This window comes from Neoarius graeffei, chromosome 2 (genome assembly GCF_027579695.1).
Source record: "Neoarius graeffei isolate fNeoGra1 chromosome 2, fNeoGra1.pri, whole genome shotgun sequence".
NCBI lineage: Eukaryota > Metazoa > Chordata > Actinopteri > Siluriformes > Ariidae > Neoarius > Neoarius graeffei.
This window is the reverse complement of record NC_083570.1, coordinates 115,764,797-115,785,633: the sequence shown is the minus strand read 5'-3', so window position 1 is coordinate 115,785,633 and position 20,837 is coordinate 115,764,797. Positions and strand designations below refer to the sequence as shown.

The window sequence follows — 20,837 nt, the reverse complement described above, 5'->3', positions numbered from 1 at the left end:
CTACAATTCCCGACAAGCTAAACCGGATATTGAAATCTAGCGTTTCCGGTGCGAGGCCGGATGTCCGTTGTGCACGCGGCTCTGAGGCCCTTTTCTCTCTCTGCGACGCGCCAGTGGACTTCAGACACGAGTGAGTGAGGAATAATTGTGCATTTTAGTGTGTAAAACGGTACAGAACCGGGATATTCCGCATCGTGCAGGTTTGTAAAGGTGTTCGGAGCGGAAGCGGGTCGGTTTGGAGACAGAAAGGTTTAAAAAGGAATAAATTGAGCGAGATGGATTAGCTGGAGCGCGCGCGCGAGCGAGGCGGCCATTAGGGTCCGGAGTTAAAGCCGGATTTCAGACTTTACAGATCACCATAGCAACCCGGGCTCGGTGTTTATTCTAAATATACAAGTGTGTGTGTGAGTATAAATACATATCAGTTTCGTAGTTGCTTTTTATATATTATAAACGCGTTAATACTTGTCCCGCGGCCTGCATTAGCATGGATAGAACACACACACACACACACACACACACGTGGATTTGTTAAACGTTTTATTTTGGATAATTTGGTTTATTAAATAATTGTGTAATTCTCAACAGAAGTGTTAAAATTAAAATGAGTTCTGTATCGGCATTTTTTCACTCAGGGTCACATTTGGAGAAATAAGATGTTATGCAGGTGTATTAAAAAAAAAAGTCGTCAAGTTTCTTGTATTAAGCTTGTGTGTTATCGGATCACCACAGAGAACACTTTTTTAAAATTTTGTTTCTATGTTTCACTTTTTTTATGCCTTTTTGGTCCATTTTAGGGCTGTTTTGGCGTTTTATACTGTTCCACTGTACATTGAAGTATATAACATCATACAAAGTGCCACATTAGTGCATTTTGTGCTATAAGATTGATCTCATCTCATTATCTCTAGCTGCTTTATCCTGTTCTACAGGGTCGCAGGCAAGCTGGAGCCTATCCCAGCTGTACACCCTGGACAAGTCGCCAGGTCATCACAGGGCTGACACTTTTACCCTGTCCACACTAGGGATTTTGTACCGATACGATACTACTTTCATACCGCAACACCTGTCCACACTAGCAACTATACCGGTACTGTAGCGGTATAACTGTATCGGTACGAAACCCACAAATGTATGGGTTTCGTACCGGTACTATAGCGCTTCACTGTAGTGTGGACAGATGAAGCGGTTCTGTATCGATACAAATATAATGCGCAAAGTCACACACCTCAATCGATGTCTTCGCTGAATAAAATGGTGAAGAACAGAGATTCGTTTTCTTTGTTTCTTTCTCAACTGCCTCGCGCGTTTTATACGATTCGACTGAATAAATGACCACCAGAAATACAGACTGTACATTGACAACAAAAAGCACACATGCCGTTTCATCCGCCATATTCTCAGAAGGACGTTACTTGGTAACCACGGAAACATTTCGCGCATGCGCATTTCAACTACCGTGAAAGAAAACCGCAAACATTTCTCGCTAGTGTGGACAGACACACTAATGCCGCTTTTCCACTACAAACGCGGCTGAGCCGTGCCGTGCTGAGTCGAGCTGAGCGGGGCTGTTGGAGTTGCATTTCGACTACAACCGCGCTGAACCGTGCTGGCTGGAAGTGGGTGGACACATTGGGTGGAGTTAGCGAAAGTGGGTGGACGTCAGGTGATGTCGTTAAGCAGCGCAAACAGTGACATCAGTGATCTTTTAAGCGGTAGTCTCACGACCCGAATAGTAAACAATAAACATGGAGGACATGGAGTCGTTAGTGTTGCTGGTCTTGGTGCTGTGGCTTGTTGTCACCGACAACGCGGACAGATACTGGCAAGAGCGTATAGATGAGGCGAGGCGCATAAGGCTTCAGAAATTTTCGTAATTCTTCTTCTTCCGGGTTTGCGGTGTTTACAGATCCCAGCGTGCTCGCGGGGCGTGTGTGGGCATGTGAGGACACTCCTCCTCACCAATCAGTGCACAGGGGAGTGTCTGCTCACGCCCCCAACCTCACTCGGCTCGCTTTGGCTCGCTTCAGCCCTACTCCAAAACCGTGCGAGTTTTAGGGGCTAAGCAGGGCTGAAGCGAGCCAAGTCGTGCTGGTTTTTGGTAGTCGAAACGCGAGCCGTGTCGGGCTGAAGTGAGCTGAAAAAGGGTAGTGGAAAAGGGCCATAAACTGTACCGGTATACTTTGTATCGATACAGTTATACCACTTTCGTACCGGTATATATGTGAACACAGCTACTGACACACAACCATTCGCATTCACACCTACGGTCAATTTAGAGTCACCAGTTAACCTAACCTGCATGTCTTTGGACTGTGGGGGAAACCGGAGCACCCGGAGGAAACCCACGCAGGCACCATGCAAACTCCGCACAGAAAGGCTTTCGCCGGTGTCACGGTCTGATCGTGCGCTGGTATAAATTTACCATGCGCATGCGCAGACTGATATGTCACTAGCAGCCCATGTCACTAGGTATTGAGGGGCTGTCGGGGTGTTGTAACTAGAGGTCTGCGCGGGACAGAATTTTCAGTCCCGCTCCCGCAAAGAATTATGATTTTCAGTCCCGCTCCCGCCCGCGCCTGCCATATTTTATCCCGCTCCCGCCCGCAAATCCCGCATGATGCAGACATTCGCGTTACTTCTCACGAAAGTTCTTGTCATTGGCTTGGGGAATTAAACATGCTGAGCTTAGCTGAGCTGTCCACTGACCGATCCTTCATTTACTGTAAGTTTATTGTTTAGACTCTGACATTCTGCTGACACATTCCAAGTTGAGCGCTGCATGCGCTCATGATTGACAGCTCTCGCTTTGCGCACTCCCACTTCCGAGTCTGTGGCGTTACGATTCCAACCGCGATTTCATTCTCCTCTCATATGAAGTGCTGCGCAACCACAACCAGCTCCTCAGATTATACACTGTCTATTTCTCGCTTTAAATTGAACAATCTGTGCGATACACAGTCCTTTTTAATACTAGCTAGGTAATACTTTTTAATACTTTTTTTTAATACTTAGGACTAATACTCTTGACTTTTTAACGGTAAATGTACCTCTTTTTAAAGCAGCACTTACTTCTGAAGCACTGTGAGCTTCACTAGAGGAGCTCTGCTCTTCTGCCATGATCGGAGATCTCAAACACGGAAGAGCGGAAAGGAATCGGAAACGTACGTGAGATTAGACCACATCCGCAAATTTAGGCATCTTAAAATGTTTTTATTAATGCCAAATAAAATATCCAGCACAAATTATATACGATAGACATAAATTAATAATTTATAAATTTTATTTTAAACACGTTTTTAGTTCGCGAGACTGCAGCTTATCACCTCTCCCGCCCGCGCCCGCATTGTGCACTCCCCCTCCCGCCCGCGCCCGCAATGAGCTTTCAAAATTTGTCCTGCACTGCTTTGCGTCGGGTCCCGCGGGAGTGCAGGGCTCTAGTCATAACCTCACAAACTATCGCTCAAAACATGAAATCAGGGTTGTCATCCACCCAAAACACCATGTTCCGAATATGCAATGAACATTTCACGATATATTCGCAAAAAGAAACGAAACACTGTTGGAACTGAAACAGTCGTCTTCTGAAGTAAATCAATCAGAACCGAATAAGTAATCTGACTTGATATTGATGAGATTAAAAGTGAAAGGAAGCTGATAAAAATTAAAAGTAATCAAAGTGACTTGACATTAATCATGGGAATAAAAAGGAAATGGACATGTTCCAGTACAACTATTTGAGTATTTGCTAATTGAGTGTTCCAGTATGTTATCTATAAATATTGATGGTATGTAATCTGCATTTGTGTACCGTATTTTCTGGACTATAGAGCGCACCTGTATATAAGCCGCATCCGCTCTATTTTTAAAAAAAAAAAAAAAAAGATATACAAGCCGCACCGGGCTATAAGCCGCAGATATCTATGTTGAAAAATTAGATATTTACTGCATGTACAGAACGATTTTGTACTGTAAATGTACATGTATGTACCTGAACAGATTCTTTCCGAACAGTGCCTTTTAACACGGCAGCAACTCTATCTTATTTTTGATTCTACTTCCGGTTAGAGCGCCCCTAGCGGCGGAAGAAAAATCCACAGAATAGCCGCACCTTTGTATAAGCCGCATGGTTCAAAACCTAGGAAAATACGGTATAGTCCAGAAAATATAGTCCAGAAAATACGGTAGTAAAGTTAAGAAAATAATATTCACTGTTTGAAAGTTGATTGTATACCAATTACTAGAGAAGTCTTTGTGTGAATGTGGTGAGTTATGAGTATCACTCATGAGAAAATCATGAGTGATTGTGGTTTGGTTTTATTTTTCAGATAATTGAAAAAAAAACCCAAATCAACAATTTTCTCCCCACAAAACCAACATGTCCCAGTTCGTTTTAGTCACTACACATTGATTTCACAAAAGGTTGGCATCTCTTTTTTTTTTTTAAAGATTTTTTTGGGGCTTTTTTCACCTTTATTATTGGATAGGACAGTGTAGAGACAGGAAATGAGCGGAAGAGAGAGACGGGGAGGGATCGGGAAATGACCTCGGGCCGGAATCGAACCTGGATTTATGGTATGGCGCCTTATCCACCTGAGCCACGACACCCCCAAGGTTGGCATCTCTGGTAGTGGTTTAATTGAGAAATGTAGTCTCCGTAGCCCCCAATTCTTTGTTAGGCATTTCTTCATTAGAAAAGATATTTGATTCTGTTCATTGCCATACAAATTGTATTTTATAATATTTCCAATAAAATATATCTAGTTATACCTTTTAAATCTTTTTTTTTTTTAATTCTGTGGAAAAAAAAATATACACTGGTGTAGTCTCTGTAGCCCCCACCAATTCAACAGGCCATATCTTCTGAATCAGATGAGGATCCCTCGTGAAATGTTCACACTGTAATATTAAGATATGTGGAAACAAAACGCACTGACTAAAGATCTGAAAACTAAACTTTCAAAAAAATGAGTATTTTGGAACAGAAATGTGCACCCTGAGTGATATCAGTTTGGTATCAGTGACTGGTGTGTTCACATAGCTCCGTCAGAGAATGCAGATTATTAATTAATATACAGATGGGTTTGCGGTTTATTTCCCAGACGAAGTGATTGTTTCCTGTGCTGTTGTATAGTTTTATTCTTGAGCGACTTTAGTAACTGCATCTCAGAGTCAGTCAGCAGCAAGAGGGCTTGTAGGTAACTCAGGAGCCATAGTTCAGTCTCCATCATGCTGAAATAATATCACCAGACTGATTTCGGTGTGTACTGTTGTGGTTCCTCCTCAGAATGGCGGACTGGGAGACTGCACCAGCTGTGGCTGAGACGCCCGAGATCAAGCTGTTCGGGAAATGGAGCACCGATGATGTGCAGATCAATGACATCTCCCTTCAGGTGAGATTTCTGAACAGAATAATTGATACTCAGTGTATTGACTGTGACTGAAAAGCTGACAGGCACGTCAGAGCGAGACTAGAGTCACACCCCGACGCTGCTTGTTGTCCTGGTGTGCTATAGCTCTCGCAGATTAACCGCTCTCTGCTAATTCATTGGCTGCTGCTTCTCCATCACTCAGCCAATCACCAGCTCAGAGACAGTCCTCATGCGTGACTCGCGTGTGTGCTCTGATCTAATCGTATGATCGTTCTCCACTTCAGGACTACATTGCTGTGAAGGAGAAGTATGCCAAGTACCTGCCTCACTCCGGAGGGCGCTACGCCGCCAAGCGCTTCCGTAAGGCTCAGTGTCCCATCGTGGAGCGTCTCACCAACTCTATGATGATGCACGGCCGCAACAACGGCAAGAAGCTGATGACCGTGCGCATCGTTAAACACGCCTTCGAGATCATCCACCTGCTCACCGGAGAGGTACGAGTGGGGGGTGGGGACACACGCTTCACTTCGACACCATGTTCGATTCTGTTTGACTACTTCAGTAGTGTTCCACATACTCATTCTCCTGTTTTTTTTTTTAAACTTTAGTATTGTTAAATATTCAGGTGAGCGCTCGAGTTGCATTGCGTGCGAGAGAGAATCTACTTTGATGGATTTTTCTCCTGTTTAAAGGGGAACTGAAGTCATTTTTAAACTTGCTTTATTTCTTAACGTGTTATTCAATTACGTTTTCGGTTTTAGTAACCTTATATCATGACTCGTATTGGCAACTAATTGCAATTAAATATTATACTTATCGGCCTGTTCGTTTTTTAGCCGTGTTGAATTTAGTTCGTTTGGTCCACGGCAGGCGTCGCTTATCCACGCGATCCTCACAAGACTTGTGCGAGACTTCGAAACGTTAAGTGTCAGCCAGGTGTCAGTGCCGCCATTTTGAAAACTGTTTTCTAAACGAAGTATTGCACAAAAATGAGTTTAAAGGTGGGGTATGAGATTTTTTTCAGGAGTATTTTTTGCCATATTGCTTGAAAAGCTCCTCACACCCATGTTGCAAGCAGTACAATAGAAGGTTTGACCCAAAAACGAAATATTTTAATCCAGTCTACAGTGTAAAATAAAGGAAAAACGCCATCCAATCCTATCGAGGTACCACCTCAAAATGATTGGATACTGACACGTCAATCAGACTGAAGCCCGCGAGCAGCCCGGCCCGTGTGTGTGTGTGTGTGTGTGTGTGTGTGTGTGAGAGAGAGAGAGCAGCCCCTCCCCCAACCCGCGCACTGAGCAGGGAGAGACAGAAATGCATAGAAAAAGGTCCCTCCAAACAATGGGGATTTACATGAAAACGGAAGGAGATATTCACAAAATTCTTTCACAGTGAGCGCCACAAGGCTCCCTTGAACACACTGATGTAATTTTTTGTCTGTAGTGTAAAAAATGAGGTCACTAGAGTGAGTTAAAAACGAGTGACTTTTCTGCCAAGTTTATAATGGCAGTCTATAGGGCTGGGCGGCTGTGCTCTCCTCACTTTCAGGCTTCTCATTCAAAAACTGCAAGTCCGATCGTGTAGGTAGACACATTGTGTGAATCAGGACAAGTGTGGCTACTACTTTTGAGAAAATTGTGTGGAGTGAAAATTGGGGCTGAAAACAGTTTAAATGAGAAAGTTTGAGCTATTTTTCCAAGCTCTCTACACTCTAACTTAACGAGACGCGGGGGGTGGGAACATGGCGAGGGCAGGCTTGTTTCTTTTCAAAATATGGCTTGCGGGAACCGTTATTCCAAAATCTCGTACCCCACCTTTAAATGACGATTACTGCCTACTTTTTTCAAACTTTCCTGATTGCTATCAAAACAAACAAAACTTCCGGCTTGATTACATCAGCATTCGAAAGAGGGCGCGCGCGTCTTTTGACAACCCCTGTGTCCGAAATCGCTCCCTACTCACTATATAGAGAGCGTGCACATGACGTCGCGTGATATTTGTTTATCTGCCATCTTGGATGGCATGGCCACGCATAGAACTTAGACGAACCCGTTCTAATTATCAAGTGCGTGGGAGTAGATCTTTCGAGAATGGTTCTATCTTGTTCAGCATTTGGTTGTAGGAAGCATACTATATCAAAAAAATTATAACTGGTTTTCACATGGACGTGTAATATTAATGTTCTTAAAGGGATAGTTCGGGATTTTTGACATGAATCTGTATGGCATCCCCATCGATAGTGTCATGCAAACACACTGACTTACCCCTGACAGCATCCTGTGAGTCCAGTTCTTGTCCAGTTTTGGTCCAGACGAAAGTAGTCCGGCAAGTTTGTTGGGGTCACGAAAGTAAAACGTTTTTCGTCTCAAAACAGTACGTGTTCAAAAGAGTGATATATTTGCATCACAAAACCGTTGGCAAATAAAAAGTCAGACCTCGAAATCGCTTGGTGCTATTTTCTCTCCCTTCTTATCACTGCGCGCTGCCGGCTTCATCCAGCTGCGGCTCCAGCTTCAAGGATAAGCTGGAGCCGCATAAGTAGGAGTCCCGGCGAGTGGTTTGTATTCGATTCGTTTATATCCCGACCTTGTCAGCTGTCAGATTTATGTTCATGGACCCGGTAAGCTGGTAAATAATATTTATTTATTTTTTTCTTTACCAAATTCTAACAGAAAACGAGAGCGCCCGAAAGGGAAAACCGAGCCGAGCCGCCTCATGGCTGTAATGCAAATTGCTTTCCTCCTCAGTATACAAGTGCGCTTCCATGGCAGGGAAAAAGAAACTACCACTGCTGCCTATGTAGTGCCCTATTTATACAAATAGGAGTCATTCAGGATTCAGCCATGACACGGAGCAAAAACATGGCTGAATCCTGAATGACTCCTATTTGTATAAATAGGGCACTACATAGGCAGCAGTGGTAGTTTCTTTTTCCCTGGCATGGAAGCGCACTTGTATACTGAGGAGGAAAGCAATTTGCATTACAGCCATGAGGCGGCTCTTCTCGGTTTTCCCTTTCGGGCGCTCTCGTTTTCTGTTAGAATTTGGTAAAGAAAAAAATAAATAAATATTATTTACCAGCTTACCGGGTCCATGAACATAACTGAGTTTAGATTTCGAACATTCTTACGATAAAACGTCCTGCGTAGTCTCTTTATGATAAACGTCTTAATGCCACTTACCCGTGAGGTTATCAAGTAGACGTTCTTCTTCAGAACCTTCCAGAGGTATAGTTGGGATACCCATCCCGCAACAAAATATTTATAAGCTTCCAGGCTCTTGTAAGCTTTGAGGGCTTTGCCAGTGTAACACGATTCACGATTAACAACAAAATTGTAAATGTCGTGGTAGGCCAGATCGGGCAAATCGCCGGCACCGCAGCTCCGAATTTCCCTGAACAAGGATTGCGGCAAGTTGTACGGATCTGCAATCCCCAACCTGGAACACTTTTCCACGTAACGCTGCCTCACGTCACCTTCAAGATGCTGAACAAACTTAGACAAGTAATCGCGCGATGTAGATGGGGTATTTTCCGAATTTTCTTGGGGATTACTGCCTGGATCCATTACGCTCGTGCATGGTAAACAATCCTGAAGCCGTCCAATATGGCGGAGTAAACACGGATGGGTCACGTGACTGCACATCCTCTATAGTGGGGACGCCATTTTGTAGTGCTGTCCAAAAACTTAGCGAGGATTATTTACACCCTATATAGTGCACTCAAAGTATCCCATAATGCATCACGAAAAGTAGTGCACAACGATGGTGACTAACCAAAGCACTATATCCCATCATGCATTGCGGTCGCGCTGAAAGAAATCCAATTAAAAGTCTCAAATTTGATTTAATAAAAGGCCGCGGCAAAGGAGAAAGAAAGGATTCAGCCTTGATTTTAAAGAACTGAAAGCTGCAGGTACTTTGTATTGATTAATGTGAATGCGCTCAGTATAATATGGATTTATCACAAAAACACATGCGTGTATTTATTATTTTGAAACCCACCAGCCGACTGATCTGGCACGTTTTAATTGTGCGACAGTAATGACGTAAATACCAGCGCGACGGAGTAGCGTCTGAAAGCGTTTTTTCATTTTACCCATGAGCTCACTGTATAGTCCTCTATAGAGTAATTCCCTGTATAGGGAAGAGTGAACGAGTGAGAGATTTCAGACACAGGGTTGGTCACTTTGATTTCTGCTGTACGTTTTACTTCCGTCCTACGATGTCTCGCACAGGTCTCAACAAATCTCGTTTACAGCCATCGCTTTGACATGCGGACTGAGATATTACAGAGCATATTTCAAACACTCATAACTTGCTATAGCAGCGACAAAAATGCATTCCTATATTTAATAAAATGAGAGAAATAGAATTTTGATAATAAAAAATTTGCTTTCAGTTCCCCTTTAAATAAAAAAAAAAAAAAAGTGTGATATAGACCTGATCATCATCCAGACTCTCCAGAGCGAGACTAGAGTCACATCCTGACGCTGCTTGTTGTCCTGGTGTGCTACAGCTCTCGCAGATTAACCGCTCTCTGCTAATTCATTGGCTGCTGCTTCTCCGTCACTCAGCCAATCACCAGCTCAGAGACACTTCAACATCTAGACCGTCTTTAATTAGTGTTCGTGTCTGGAGGTGGATTTATCTGACAGTACTACTGATGGTTCTGATGTAACGGACCTTCTTGTTGTGGGTGTTGCAGAACCCCCTGCAGGTTCTGGTGAACGCCATCATTAACAGCGGCCCACGTGAGGACTCCACCCGTATCGGCAGAGCTGGAACAGTCAGGAGGCAGGCCGTGGACGTGTCCCCACTCCGCAGGGTCAACCAGGTACGCACACGGAGAACCTACAGTTGATGATAGATTTATTAAAGTAAAATTACAAGCAAGTCGGACAATATACTCATGTATAGTTGATCTAGATACATGGAACTAAACCAAGGATCGCACAACAGTGTAAAACACTTATTTCCATCCTGGTCACCTCTTAAGATCTGTTGGGAGGGCGTGGCTTGCCTGGGCAGACACGCACAAAGATGCCACTTTTCTTCATTCAGCAACTACTTGAGTATAACTGTGTATATTAAAAAAAAAAAAAAACCTTAGAGATACTACAGAAGTTTTAGTGAGTAAAGAACCAGGTGGATTCTGTTTGTCCATTTGGATACCCAAAGTGTGCAGTGTTCTCCGCTATCGTTAATGACTCAGCGGCCCGCCGAGTCATAATGGCTAGAAGAGCTATTACCGCCGACTCATAAATGCGCCGCCGAGCCTTAAGTTTTGGCCGCCCAGTCAAAAAAATAAAAGTTTACTTCAAAGTAAAGTAAAAAAAAAAACAAAACACGCCAATACAAACACCAAAGTAATTCTCTGATCACAGATCGTTGATGCGCTTTACTTTACAATAGGTTCAACAGAGGCCCTTAACGCTTGCTCGCTCACTTGTCACTACGCATGTGTAGTGCGGCGACAGATGCCCCTTTTCCACCAAAGCAGTTCCAGGGCTGGTTCGGGTTCAGTGCTTAGTTTGGAACCGGGTTTTCTGTTTCCACTGACAAAGAACTGGCTCTGGGCCAGAAAAACCGGTTCCAGGCTAGCACCAACTCTCTGCTGGGCCAGAGGAAAGAACCGCTTACGTCAGCGGGGGGGGGGCGGAGTTGTTAAGACCAACAACAATAACAAGACCGCGAAAGATCGCCATTTTTAAGCGACGAGAAGCAGCAGCTGTACAAACGCAAAGTCATTTATTATTATTGTTGTTGCTGCTGCTTCTTCTGCGTTGTTTTTGCTTCGATATTCGCGCCAAGGTTTACGCAAACGTAGCGACGTAACTGACGTATACAGCGACGTAATGACGTGGCTTCGCTTAGCACTGCAAGCTCTGGAAAAGCAAACTGGTTCTCAGCTGGCTCGCAAGTTGAACGAGTTGTGAACCAGCACCAGCACTGGCCCCGAACCAGCCCTGGAACTGATTTGGTGGAAAAGGGGTAATAGTGTCAGTTAAGTGGCTTTGATTGCCTCAGACCTCCAAGAGGAGTACGGTGGAAAGAAAAGACACATACTGCACATCAAATGGAAGGTAATTTCGTATAGAATTCAACTAAAAACAAAGGTATTCTATTCAATAAACATTTCAGTAACGGAGTGACAAAATAAATGCAAAGTCGGCTCCCAGTGTCAGAAGATTTTGCACAAAAGCAGCTACTTGCGAAATAAATAACATGCAACTTAGATGCCAGGAAATGGCGTCTGAGGGGTTTATTTCAAAATTTTCTGGTGCAAGGGGGGACACCCCCCTCGTGAACCCCCCAGCGACGGCCGCTCAATACTACCTATATAATATATAATAGCTATAACTTCAGGTAGTGGAGAACACTGGTGTGCTAAATGTTTTCTTTTTAAACCTGTTGAAAGGGAAGCTGACTACAGCATACTACTGATACTGGTGTATCATCAGATTCTACAATTCTCCAAAATCAATAAACAACTAAATTGTACTTTTAATAAAACTTGATTTGCAAATGGAAAACAAACAGCAATAATAATAACGTCGTGCCTTTCTCACACCCAAGGCTGCTTCACAATTGCAAAAAAAAAAGTCCACCAAAAGAGGGTCAGGATGTAATTCCTGTGGCGTAGCTGCCCACAATCCCACCAAAAAGCGCACGAGGGAATGTCCCAAACCACCTGCACAGCTGCTGTGCCGCCACCGGGAAACGTCGCTTGGAACACCGTGCCATGGATCCACAAATTTAGCACGGAAGCACCGCCGCATAGAGCACTGGACAACCCCGATGTTAAAGAGAGCAGTGAGCTCGCTGCAGTCCGTACTGAGCAGAACAGGCATCACCCGTGGCAGACTAAGGCACCCAAAGGAAGCCAGTGCCCAAAACTGGGTCTGGAGCTACACCATGCACATTTTACATGTGTAGTTAGTAAAAATGTGTACCTTTTTTAGTGCAATTTCAGGAGTAATAAACAATTCTGAAGTAAACCACACTGATTGGGTGCTGTGGAGTCTACATCCTCATATGGTCTTCCTGAAAACAGGTCCTGGTCGAGGTGAGACACATTACATTCCAGGCATTTAGCAGATGCTCTTGTCTAGAGTGACGTACAACATACCCAAGAGCACCCCGGAGAGCAGTTGTAGGATGGGTGCCTTGCTCAAGGGCACCCCTGCTGGTCCAGGGAATCGAACCGGTGACATTTTGGTCCCAAAGCTGCTTCTCTAACCATTTGGCCATGGTTTATGACATGGTCCACCAAAGTGACCCTAATGTTGTCGGAAATGGGGCACTGTTGCTCTTATTGCAGTATAGTGGGGTCTTTTCTTGGTTCCGCCTGGTCCTTATATGGAACAGACCCTCTGCAGGGCAGTCAGTTTGTCTGAAGTACATCCAGCATACAAGTGGGGCAAGAGGAACTGCAGATTTGGTCTCTGTAACCAGCTCTTTCATCAGGACCTCCATACATTTGTGTCATGGGAGTTTCTGGTCGTTCAATAGCCAAGAGTTTGTACAGGATGTAGTGATTCACAATTGCATGGTCAATAAAATGGTCAAAAAAGGTCTTATAGCATCTCATCATCTTCCTTCGAATGGCGCAATATTGGATGAGAACATCTGACAGATGCACCCCACTCACGTAGCTATTACAATCCATGATGGCACCAGGAATAGGAATGGTTTTATAGCACCACTATCCAACCTCCTTCACTTTTCTACGTGTCGTGTCTCTACTGTGTGCCTTGTGGAAAATAGGACAAAGAGGGCGTTGTCCTTTCCTTCCATAGCCACCTCTTATCTCTTCTTTCAGCCATCTTCAGTAAATCATTCTGGGTTATTTTTGAGAGAGCCAGTGTGTGAGTGTCAGATGGTTCCACAAGTTTGTGAAAGTGCTTGACTTGAGTAAAAATGGTCAGCATACAGACAGATGCTAACCTCATTCATCTCATCTCATTATCTGTAGCTGCTTTATCCTGTTTTACAGGGTCGCAGGCGAGCTGGAGCCTATCCCAGCTGACTACGGGCGAAAGGCGGGGTACACCCTGGACAAGTCGCCAGGTCATCACAGGGCTGACACATAGACACAGACAACCATTCACATTCACACCTACGGTCAATTTAGAGTCACCAGTTAACCTAACCTGCATGTCTTTGGACTGTGGGGGAAACCGGAGCACCCGGAGGAAACCCACGCGGACACGGGGAGAACATGCAAACTCCGCACAGAAAGGCCCTCGCCGGCCCCGGGGCTCGAACCCAGGACCTTCTTGCTGTGAGGCGACAGCGCTAACCACTACACCACCGTGCCGCCCAGATGGTAACCTTTTCCCAGTAATTGATGTGTAACTGAGGTCCTCCCCCAAAGATTGGCAGTTTCTTCTTGATAAACGAAGTTGTTCCACGTGTATCCAGTCTGGGATTCAGCCATGACAAACAGTTTGGCTTGTCTTTAATGAACTGTTTGAATCCAGTTCTGGTTTTGCCTGAAACCATCCTTTCATCAGTAGTTACTTCTCTGCCTGGTTGGAAGAGAGAGTTGTAAGTGTTGACAAATCTGGCTGTAGAGGGGTTTGAGTTTAAGAAGCTGGTTGTATTGTGTCCGTCCCCCCCCTTTCTTTTCTTCATCCTCTTTGTCAGAGATGAAAGGACCAAAAAATGGTCTGTCTGTCCCTTGTCATGCTGCACCATGGAAGGGTGAAGTTGTAGGGCCAGAAAAGGTGACTGGCCCAAAATATGTAGAGGGGAGGCCACTTGAAGTGCATCCTTCATGCTTTTCTTCTTTCAGCTTTGACATAGGTGTTACTGATGATTGCGCGAATCATGCTGGAGCCGAAGAGAGGTTTGAACAAACTCAGTAGTGACCATCACAGTTATGATAATGCTGGTCCCTGCTGGACGTTTGGCGTTGGTGGTTCCACATCCAGCTCTTTTGGGTTACTCCACATTTCTTGCTCATCACCACCATGTCCTGCTTTGGCTGTTGACTGACAGGGTCAGGTTGTCTCCGCTGACCCCTCTTTGATGGTTGACCCTGTGGCGGGGGAGGGGGCATCTGTGTCACAGGCCTTGAGGTAGCAGAACTTGAACATGTCTTCCATGCAGGTGATACAAAGACTCACCTCATCTGTTCGAGGGCTTCTGAGGCTGAACTTACCTCGTCTTAGTTTTCTGGGGTTTGTTAGACGTTTTGATTTGGAAAAATATGAAAAACCAAAATAAACAGGTAAATGCAGGTTGTGCATAAAATCTTTAAAGCTCTGTAAGACACTTGCCTTTACACACATTTCGCTACTCCAGTAAAATGAATCTTGTGATTTGAGATACAGTTGGAAAGCTCATGAGAAGTGGAATATTCTGGAACTTCGTTGCCTGTAGTCCCATCAAACGCGCACAAGATGGCAGCAAAAGATCGTGAAGCAAATTCAGGCATCGGGATCAGTGGCTGCATTACAAGCACCGATGTTGTCTGTTTTGATCAGAGAATTGTATGGATGAACCCAAAATGACGATGACATGGGAATGAATCAGTACTGGTTACTTTTGATAATCACTTTTGGGGTTTTGATGGAATATTGAGGCAAACACAGTTAGGCATGTGGATGGCAAATTGTGAAGCTTGGCTGCGTGTTTGCTATGGGGCTGATGTGAGCTGGTTAGTTGAGTCTGTGGGTTGTGTTTGGTATCGATGGAAAGAAGAGCTTCTCTAGTTTCATACAACCCCTGGCAAAAAAATATGGAATCACTACTCTTGGAGGATGTTCATTCAGCTGTTTTACTTTGTAGCAAAAAAACAAATCACAGACATGACAAAATTGTTTTATTTAACAGCTGAACATTCTGGCTTTGTAAAATATACCTCAAAAAAATTATATGAAATTGTTGTAATTAATGGCACATTTTTTTAAAGATCAAGTAGAAGAAAAAAATTATGGAATCAAGCTATAACTTGCATTTCTAAAACAAATATCCGCACAAGCCTAAATGTGCAAATTAGTCTGCAGTTAAAAGAAAAAGCTTGTAGACCTGAATGAGCTGTTGCACCTGGCTGATTGACAGAAAACATGGCCCCAACAAGAGAGCTGTCAGTTGAAACAATGGAAAGGATTATAAAACTCCTTAAAGAAGGTAATTCAACACGGAGTGTGGTAAAAGATGTTGGGTGTTTCCAGTCAGCTGTGTCTAAAATTTGGAGCGAGTACAAACAAAATGGGAAGGTTGTAAAAGGGAAACATACAGGTAGATCAAAGCGTCAGGACAGGAAACTCAAAGCAGGATGCCTTGAAAATAGACAATGCACAAGAAAAGAAATGAAAAACAAATGGGCAGAAACAGGAGTCAATGTTTGTGACCAAAATGTAAGAAATCGGCGGAAGGAAATGGGATTTACAGACAGAAAAGCCAAACGTTAACCATCATTAACACCTAAACAGAAGAAAACAAGGTTACAGAGGGGTTAAAGAGAAGGAGTCGTGGACTGTGGGTGATTGGATGAAAGTTATATTCAGTGATGAATCATGAATCTGCATTGGCCAAGGAGATGATGCTGGAACTTGTGTTTGGTGCTGTTCCAATGAAACATATAAAGATGACTGCCTGAAGAAAACAAGCAAATTTCCACAGTCATTGATGATATGGGGTTGGATGTCAGGTAAAGCAGCGGTCCCCAACCTTTTTTGTGGCATGGACCGGTTTGATGTCAGACAATATTTTCACGGACCAGCCTTTAAGCTGTGGTGGATAAACTGTGGTATTTTCTAAATATAGTAATAAACGTGAATCCACTGTGTACTCGTATGCAACTTTATTAGCAGCATCCTCGTAACATCGCGTCAGCAACATAACATGAGTAATGTCCTCTCTCCAACATTCTTGGTCGCTGAGATAAGCGTCTTGACATGCGTCAAGAGCAGAGCATGTGAGCGGAGCGGACGAATTTTGAAAAGAGCGCGGAGCGGGATTTTTTTTTTTTTCAAGGATGGGAAGGATGGAGCGAGGCAATGGCCCGCTCCAGTTTCGCCCCGTTACCGCTCACATCACAAGTCTGAAGCATGCCCAACGTGGCTCAGAATGAACGACAGCGGTGTTTGTTTGCTACCTGCGCTCCGCCTGCTCATGATGCGTTTAGAGGCGGCTCGGAAAAACGCGTTTCCACGTGTTAAAAATTAAGTGGTTGTAATGGCTGTAAAAAGTGCGGGGGACAGAGGGCAGAGATACAGGAAGTGCTCTGCGTCCGCTACGCGCATGCGTGCACATTTTTTGAGCGAGCGTGGAGTGGAGCGGGATGCAATCTTGGTGGAGCGCTGAGCGGTAACGGGCGAAGCGGCATGGTGCAACATTGAGCGGGGAGCGAGCGGAGCGACCACCTCGGTGAGCGAGGACCGAAATTCTCGCCGCTCCACTCCGCTCACATGCTCTGGTCAAGCGTGAGTTATAGACGGATGTAACGGAGAGAATCCGGTCATTTTTCAAAATCAAACATCGTTCAGACTCAGATAATGAATGAAACGGAAATAGTGCAGGTTATTTATTCTTTCTGTGTGGCCCGGTACCGGTCTGTGTGGCCCGGTACCGGTCCGCGGCCCGGGGGTTGGGGGCCGCTGAGGTAAAGGACCTGGGCAGATGGCAGTCATTACCTCTTGAGTAAATGCACAGGTGTACATTGAAAGTTTGGACACTTTTCTCATTCCATCAATCAAAAGTACTTTTGGTGTTGAAGAAGTCATTTTTCAGGATGATAATGCATCTTGCTACAGAGCAAAGAGCATTAAAACGTTTCTTCAGGAAAGGCAGATCAACTCAATGGCACGGCCAGCAAACAGTCTGGATCTCAATCCAATTGAAAATATATGGTGGAAATTGGAAAAAAAAAAAGTCCATGACAAGGCTCCATCCTGCAAAGCTGATCTGTCAACTGCTATACGAGAAAGTTGGAACCTGACTGATGATGAATATCGTTTTTCATGAGTGAAGTCCACGCCTCAAAGAATTCAAGCTGTCATAAAAGCCAGGGGAGGTGCAGCAAAGTACTAATTGTGATTTTTTTTTTTAAATTTATAAATCCATAATTTTTTTCTCATCATTGAGTGATTCCATACTTTTTTCTTCTACTTCATCTTGAAAAAAATGTGCCATTAATTACAAAAAATTCATTTAATTTTTTTAGGTATATTTTACAAAGCCAGAATGTTCAGCTGTTAAATTAAACAGTTTTGTCATATCTGTGATTTTTTTTTTTTGTGCTACAAAGTAAAACAGCTGAATGAACATCCTCCAGGAGTAGTGATTGATTCCATATTTTTTGCCAGGGGTTGTGTAGGAATTATACATACAGCACACCTAATATTTGGTTAAATGTCCCTTGGAGAGTTTCCTCTTGACCAGACGCTTTTGTTAATAAACAAGCTTCTGGCAGAATTCTAGTTGGATATGTGTCCCCTCTTCTTGGCAGAATTCGTGGACATCAGTTAAATTTGTGCGTTTGCTGGCAGAGACCTGACTTTTAAACACAGTCCACACATTTTCAACAGGGCTGAGATCAGGACTTGTTTTAAGCTTAGTGTTATTCTGCTTTATCCTCCGCGACCAGCTCTGATGTGGAACTCCACATTGTGTCCAAGTTTCAACTATCTAGCTGATGGGACGAGGCTCATTATTTCATCCACTTTGTGCAATGCACTAGTTCCAGTGGCAGCAAAACAGCCCCAGCGCATGATGCTACCACCACCATACTTGAACAGATAGTGTTCCTCTGTACCTTTGGTCATTGTGGCCAAACAACTCAATCTTTCTCATCTGACCATCAGACTTTCCTCCAGAAGGCTTTTTCGTTTGTCCATGTGGTCAGCTGTAAACTTTACTCAAGCTTGGTGTTGATTTTTGGAGCAGGGGCTTCTTTCTTGGATGGCAGCCTGTCAGTCCGTAGTGATGTAAATGTCACTTGACTGTAGACAGTAACACTGGTGTTCCAGCCGCTTCCAGTTTCATTGCAAGCTTGTGCCTTAGTAGTTCCTCGGTTGTTCCTGACCATCCAAATCAGTTTCCTCTCAGTTGAGGGGGGACAGTTTGGATCTTCTAGCAAATTGGCTACACCTCCCAATAAATTGTACTTATGTCAGTTGTTTGAACTGATCTTGGAATCTGCAGGTTCCTCGTTGGCGACTTCATCGAATCCTACTAGCAGTTACCCACTCACCTTTTGGCATTTCAAGAAATCTGAATATTATTAAATTGAGAGACACTGGAGGAGTGGGTTCACAACATGATCCTTTTTAGGAACTCCAGAAATTGAGCTGAATACAGGAGGAATCTCTGTTGCCCCTTTTCCACCAAAGCGGTTCCAGGGCTGGTTCGGGGCCAGTGCTTAGTTTGGAACCGGGTTTTCTGTTTCCACTGACAAAGAACTGGCTCTGGGGCCAGAAAAACCGGTTCCAGGCTAGCACCAACTCTCTGCTGGGCCAGAGGAAAGAACCGCTTACGTCAGCGGGGGGGGCGGAGTTGTTAAGACCAACAACAATAACAAGACCGCGAAAGATCGCCATTTTTAAGCGACGAGAAGCAGCAGCTGTACAAACGCGAAGTAATTTATTATTGTTGTTGCTGCTGCTTCTTCCGTGTTTTTGCTTCGATATTCGCGCCAAGGTTTATGCAAACGTAGCGACGTAACTGACGTATACAGCGACGTAATGACGTATCTTCCCTTAGCACTGCGAGCTATGGAAAAGCAAACTGGTTCTCAGCTGGCTCGCAAGTTGAACGAGTTGTGAACCAGCACCAGCACTGGCCCCGAACCAGCCCTGGAACTGATTTGGTGGAAAAGGGGTATGTGAGGAACAGAGAGCGGCGCTTAAACACTGCAAATTAGTTGAATTTGAGTTTTACAGGGTGACAGACTTTTTACCTGCCTTTTGAAGTTGAATGTGAAATTTCAAATTTAGATGTACAGGTGTATAATTTAGATTATTATTTTTAAGTGAGTCCTGCAGTCCTGTCCTGACGTTCTTCATGGTCTTGGCATGCTGCTGAACTCGCAGAGTAAATCTTTGTCAGTTCATTGGCTGCTGCTTCCTATTGCTTAGCCAATCACAAGCTCAGATACAGAAATCTCATCTCATCTGCAATAAACACTAGTGATGGTTATTATACAGTTTAATATTGTGTGTCTGTCTCTCTCTCTCAGGCTATCTGGCTGCTGTGCACTGGGGCGAGAGAGGCTGCCTTCAGAAACATTAAAACCATCGCCGAGTGTTTGGCTGACGAGCTCATCAACGCCGCTAAGGTAACCGGAGTTATGATCTCATCCAGCAGGGCATTTTGGGAAATCTGCAACAATCTCAGTCAGGATTTAAAAAAAAAAAAAGGCGAGACTAGAGTCACATCCTGATACTGTCCATTGTCCTGGTGTGCTATTGTTCTCGCAGATTAAACTCTCTGCTAATTCATTGGTTGCTGCTTCTCCATTACTCAGCCAATCACCAGCTCAGAAACACTCCTCACATTTATACCCTGTTCTTTAGCACACCTAGTATTTAATCTAAACCGTTTCAAAGTTTAGTCTTCATGGTAGCTGATATGCTCTGTCTGTCTGTTCTGGTTCTCAGGGTTCGTCAAACTCCTACGCCATCAAGAAGAAGGACGAGTTGGAGAGAGTGGCCAAGTCCAACCGTTAAAACTCCTTGCTTTCTACTAAAAGATCAAATAAATTTAGAGAAACCTCAGATTGATGTGTCTGATTTCACTATAAAACAAAACTACTCAGTGTTGAGCAGCAAGAAACAATAGATGGGGTTCCATTAACATGCTTGTGCAGTTTGTAACTTTGTGCCAATACTTATCAGGCTTTGGAGACGCGTCTATAGGGGTGTTCACACGGCACATATTTGCATCCATGTATTTTGTTGCGATATATCTTACACCGGTGTTGATTTTGTGGCGCGTTCACACGTCACAAACCTGCTTACTAGAGAGAAGCGTGTTCGCACCGGTGCAGCCCCACTTGCGTTCACACGGCAGTTTTTGCGACCGTGCTATACGATAGTCATAATGCGGAAATGAAATATGTGCATGCGTGAAAATGTACTTCCTTTTCCCGGTTGTCATGGCATCACCAAGCGCCGGGAAAACAACGTGGATGAAGACACCAGTGTTGCCAGATACTGCTGACGTTTTCCAGCCCAAAATATGTTCAAATCCACCAAAATGCACTTAAAACCGCCCAATCTGGCAACACTGGAAGACACGCAGTTCTATTGTTGGTATTCGCCATTTTGGAAGCGCAAAATACCAGGATGCAAATTATGCAATGCCCGTATGTAATCAACTCTCCTCACGAGTAGCGAGTCTACCCCTGTAGCGTTCAGACGTCCCATTTTATATCGGTGCTGCCCCGCATTTACTCCGGAGTAAATTTCTTAAACCACCTCCCGAGCAGGGTTAGATTTGCACCGGTTT

At 44.2% G+C, this 20,837-nt stretch overlaps 1 protein-coding gene and 3 non-coding genes across 5 annotated transcripts in view; all 4 read left to right on the top strand.

Annotated features, from left to right (window-relative positions):
- The window catches only part of rps5 (ribosomal protein S5), a 64,885-nt gene extending 44,781 nt beyond the window's left edge, over positions 1 to 20,104 (top strand). Inside the window, exons 1-6 of one of the 2 annotated variants that reach the window (XM_060915394.1) lie at positions 52 to 130; positions 5,288 to 5,393; positions 5,657 to 5,866; positions 10,084 to 10,212; positions 19,567 to 19,665; positions 19,988 to 20,104. In XM_060915394.1, the coding sequence (XP_060771377.1) occupies positions 5,289 to 5,393; positions 5,657 to 5,866; positions 10,084 to 10,212; positions 19,567 to 19,665; positions 19,988 to 20,056 (612 nt within the window). In that variant the 5' untranslated portion in view covers positions 52 to 130; position 5,288 and the 3' untranslated portion in view covers positions 20,057 to 20,104. Of the gene's footprint in view, positions 1 to 51; positions 131 to 5,287; positions 5,394 to 5,656; positions 5,867 to 10,083; positions 10,213 to 19,566; positions 19,666 to 19,987 lie in introns of those variants that run through there. The other variant, XM_060915395.1, reaches the window with a different exon arrangement.
- On the top strand, positions 5,465 to 5,598 carry LOC132882333 (small nucleolar RNA SNORA3/SNORA45 family). Its single transcript, XR_009654199.1, has one exon. It is a non-coding gene; the product is annotated as a small nucleolar RNA SNORA3/SNORA45 family (small nucleolar RNA).
- LOC132882332 (small nucleolar RNA SNORA3/SNORA45 family) lies at positions 9,843 to 9,976 on the top strand. The gene has a single exon (XR_009654198.1). It is a non-coding gene; the product is annotated as a small nucleolar RNA SNORA3/SNORA45 family (small nucleolar RNA).
- LOC132882331 (small nucleolar RNA SNORA3/SNORA45 family) lies at positions 19,747 to 19,878 on the top strand. The gene has a single exon (XR_009654197.1). It is a non-coding gene; the product is annotated as a small nucleolar RNA SNORA3/SNORA45 family (small nucleolar RNA).
- Positions 20,105 to 20,837: the final 733 nt, after the last annotated feature.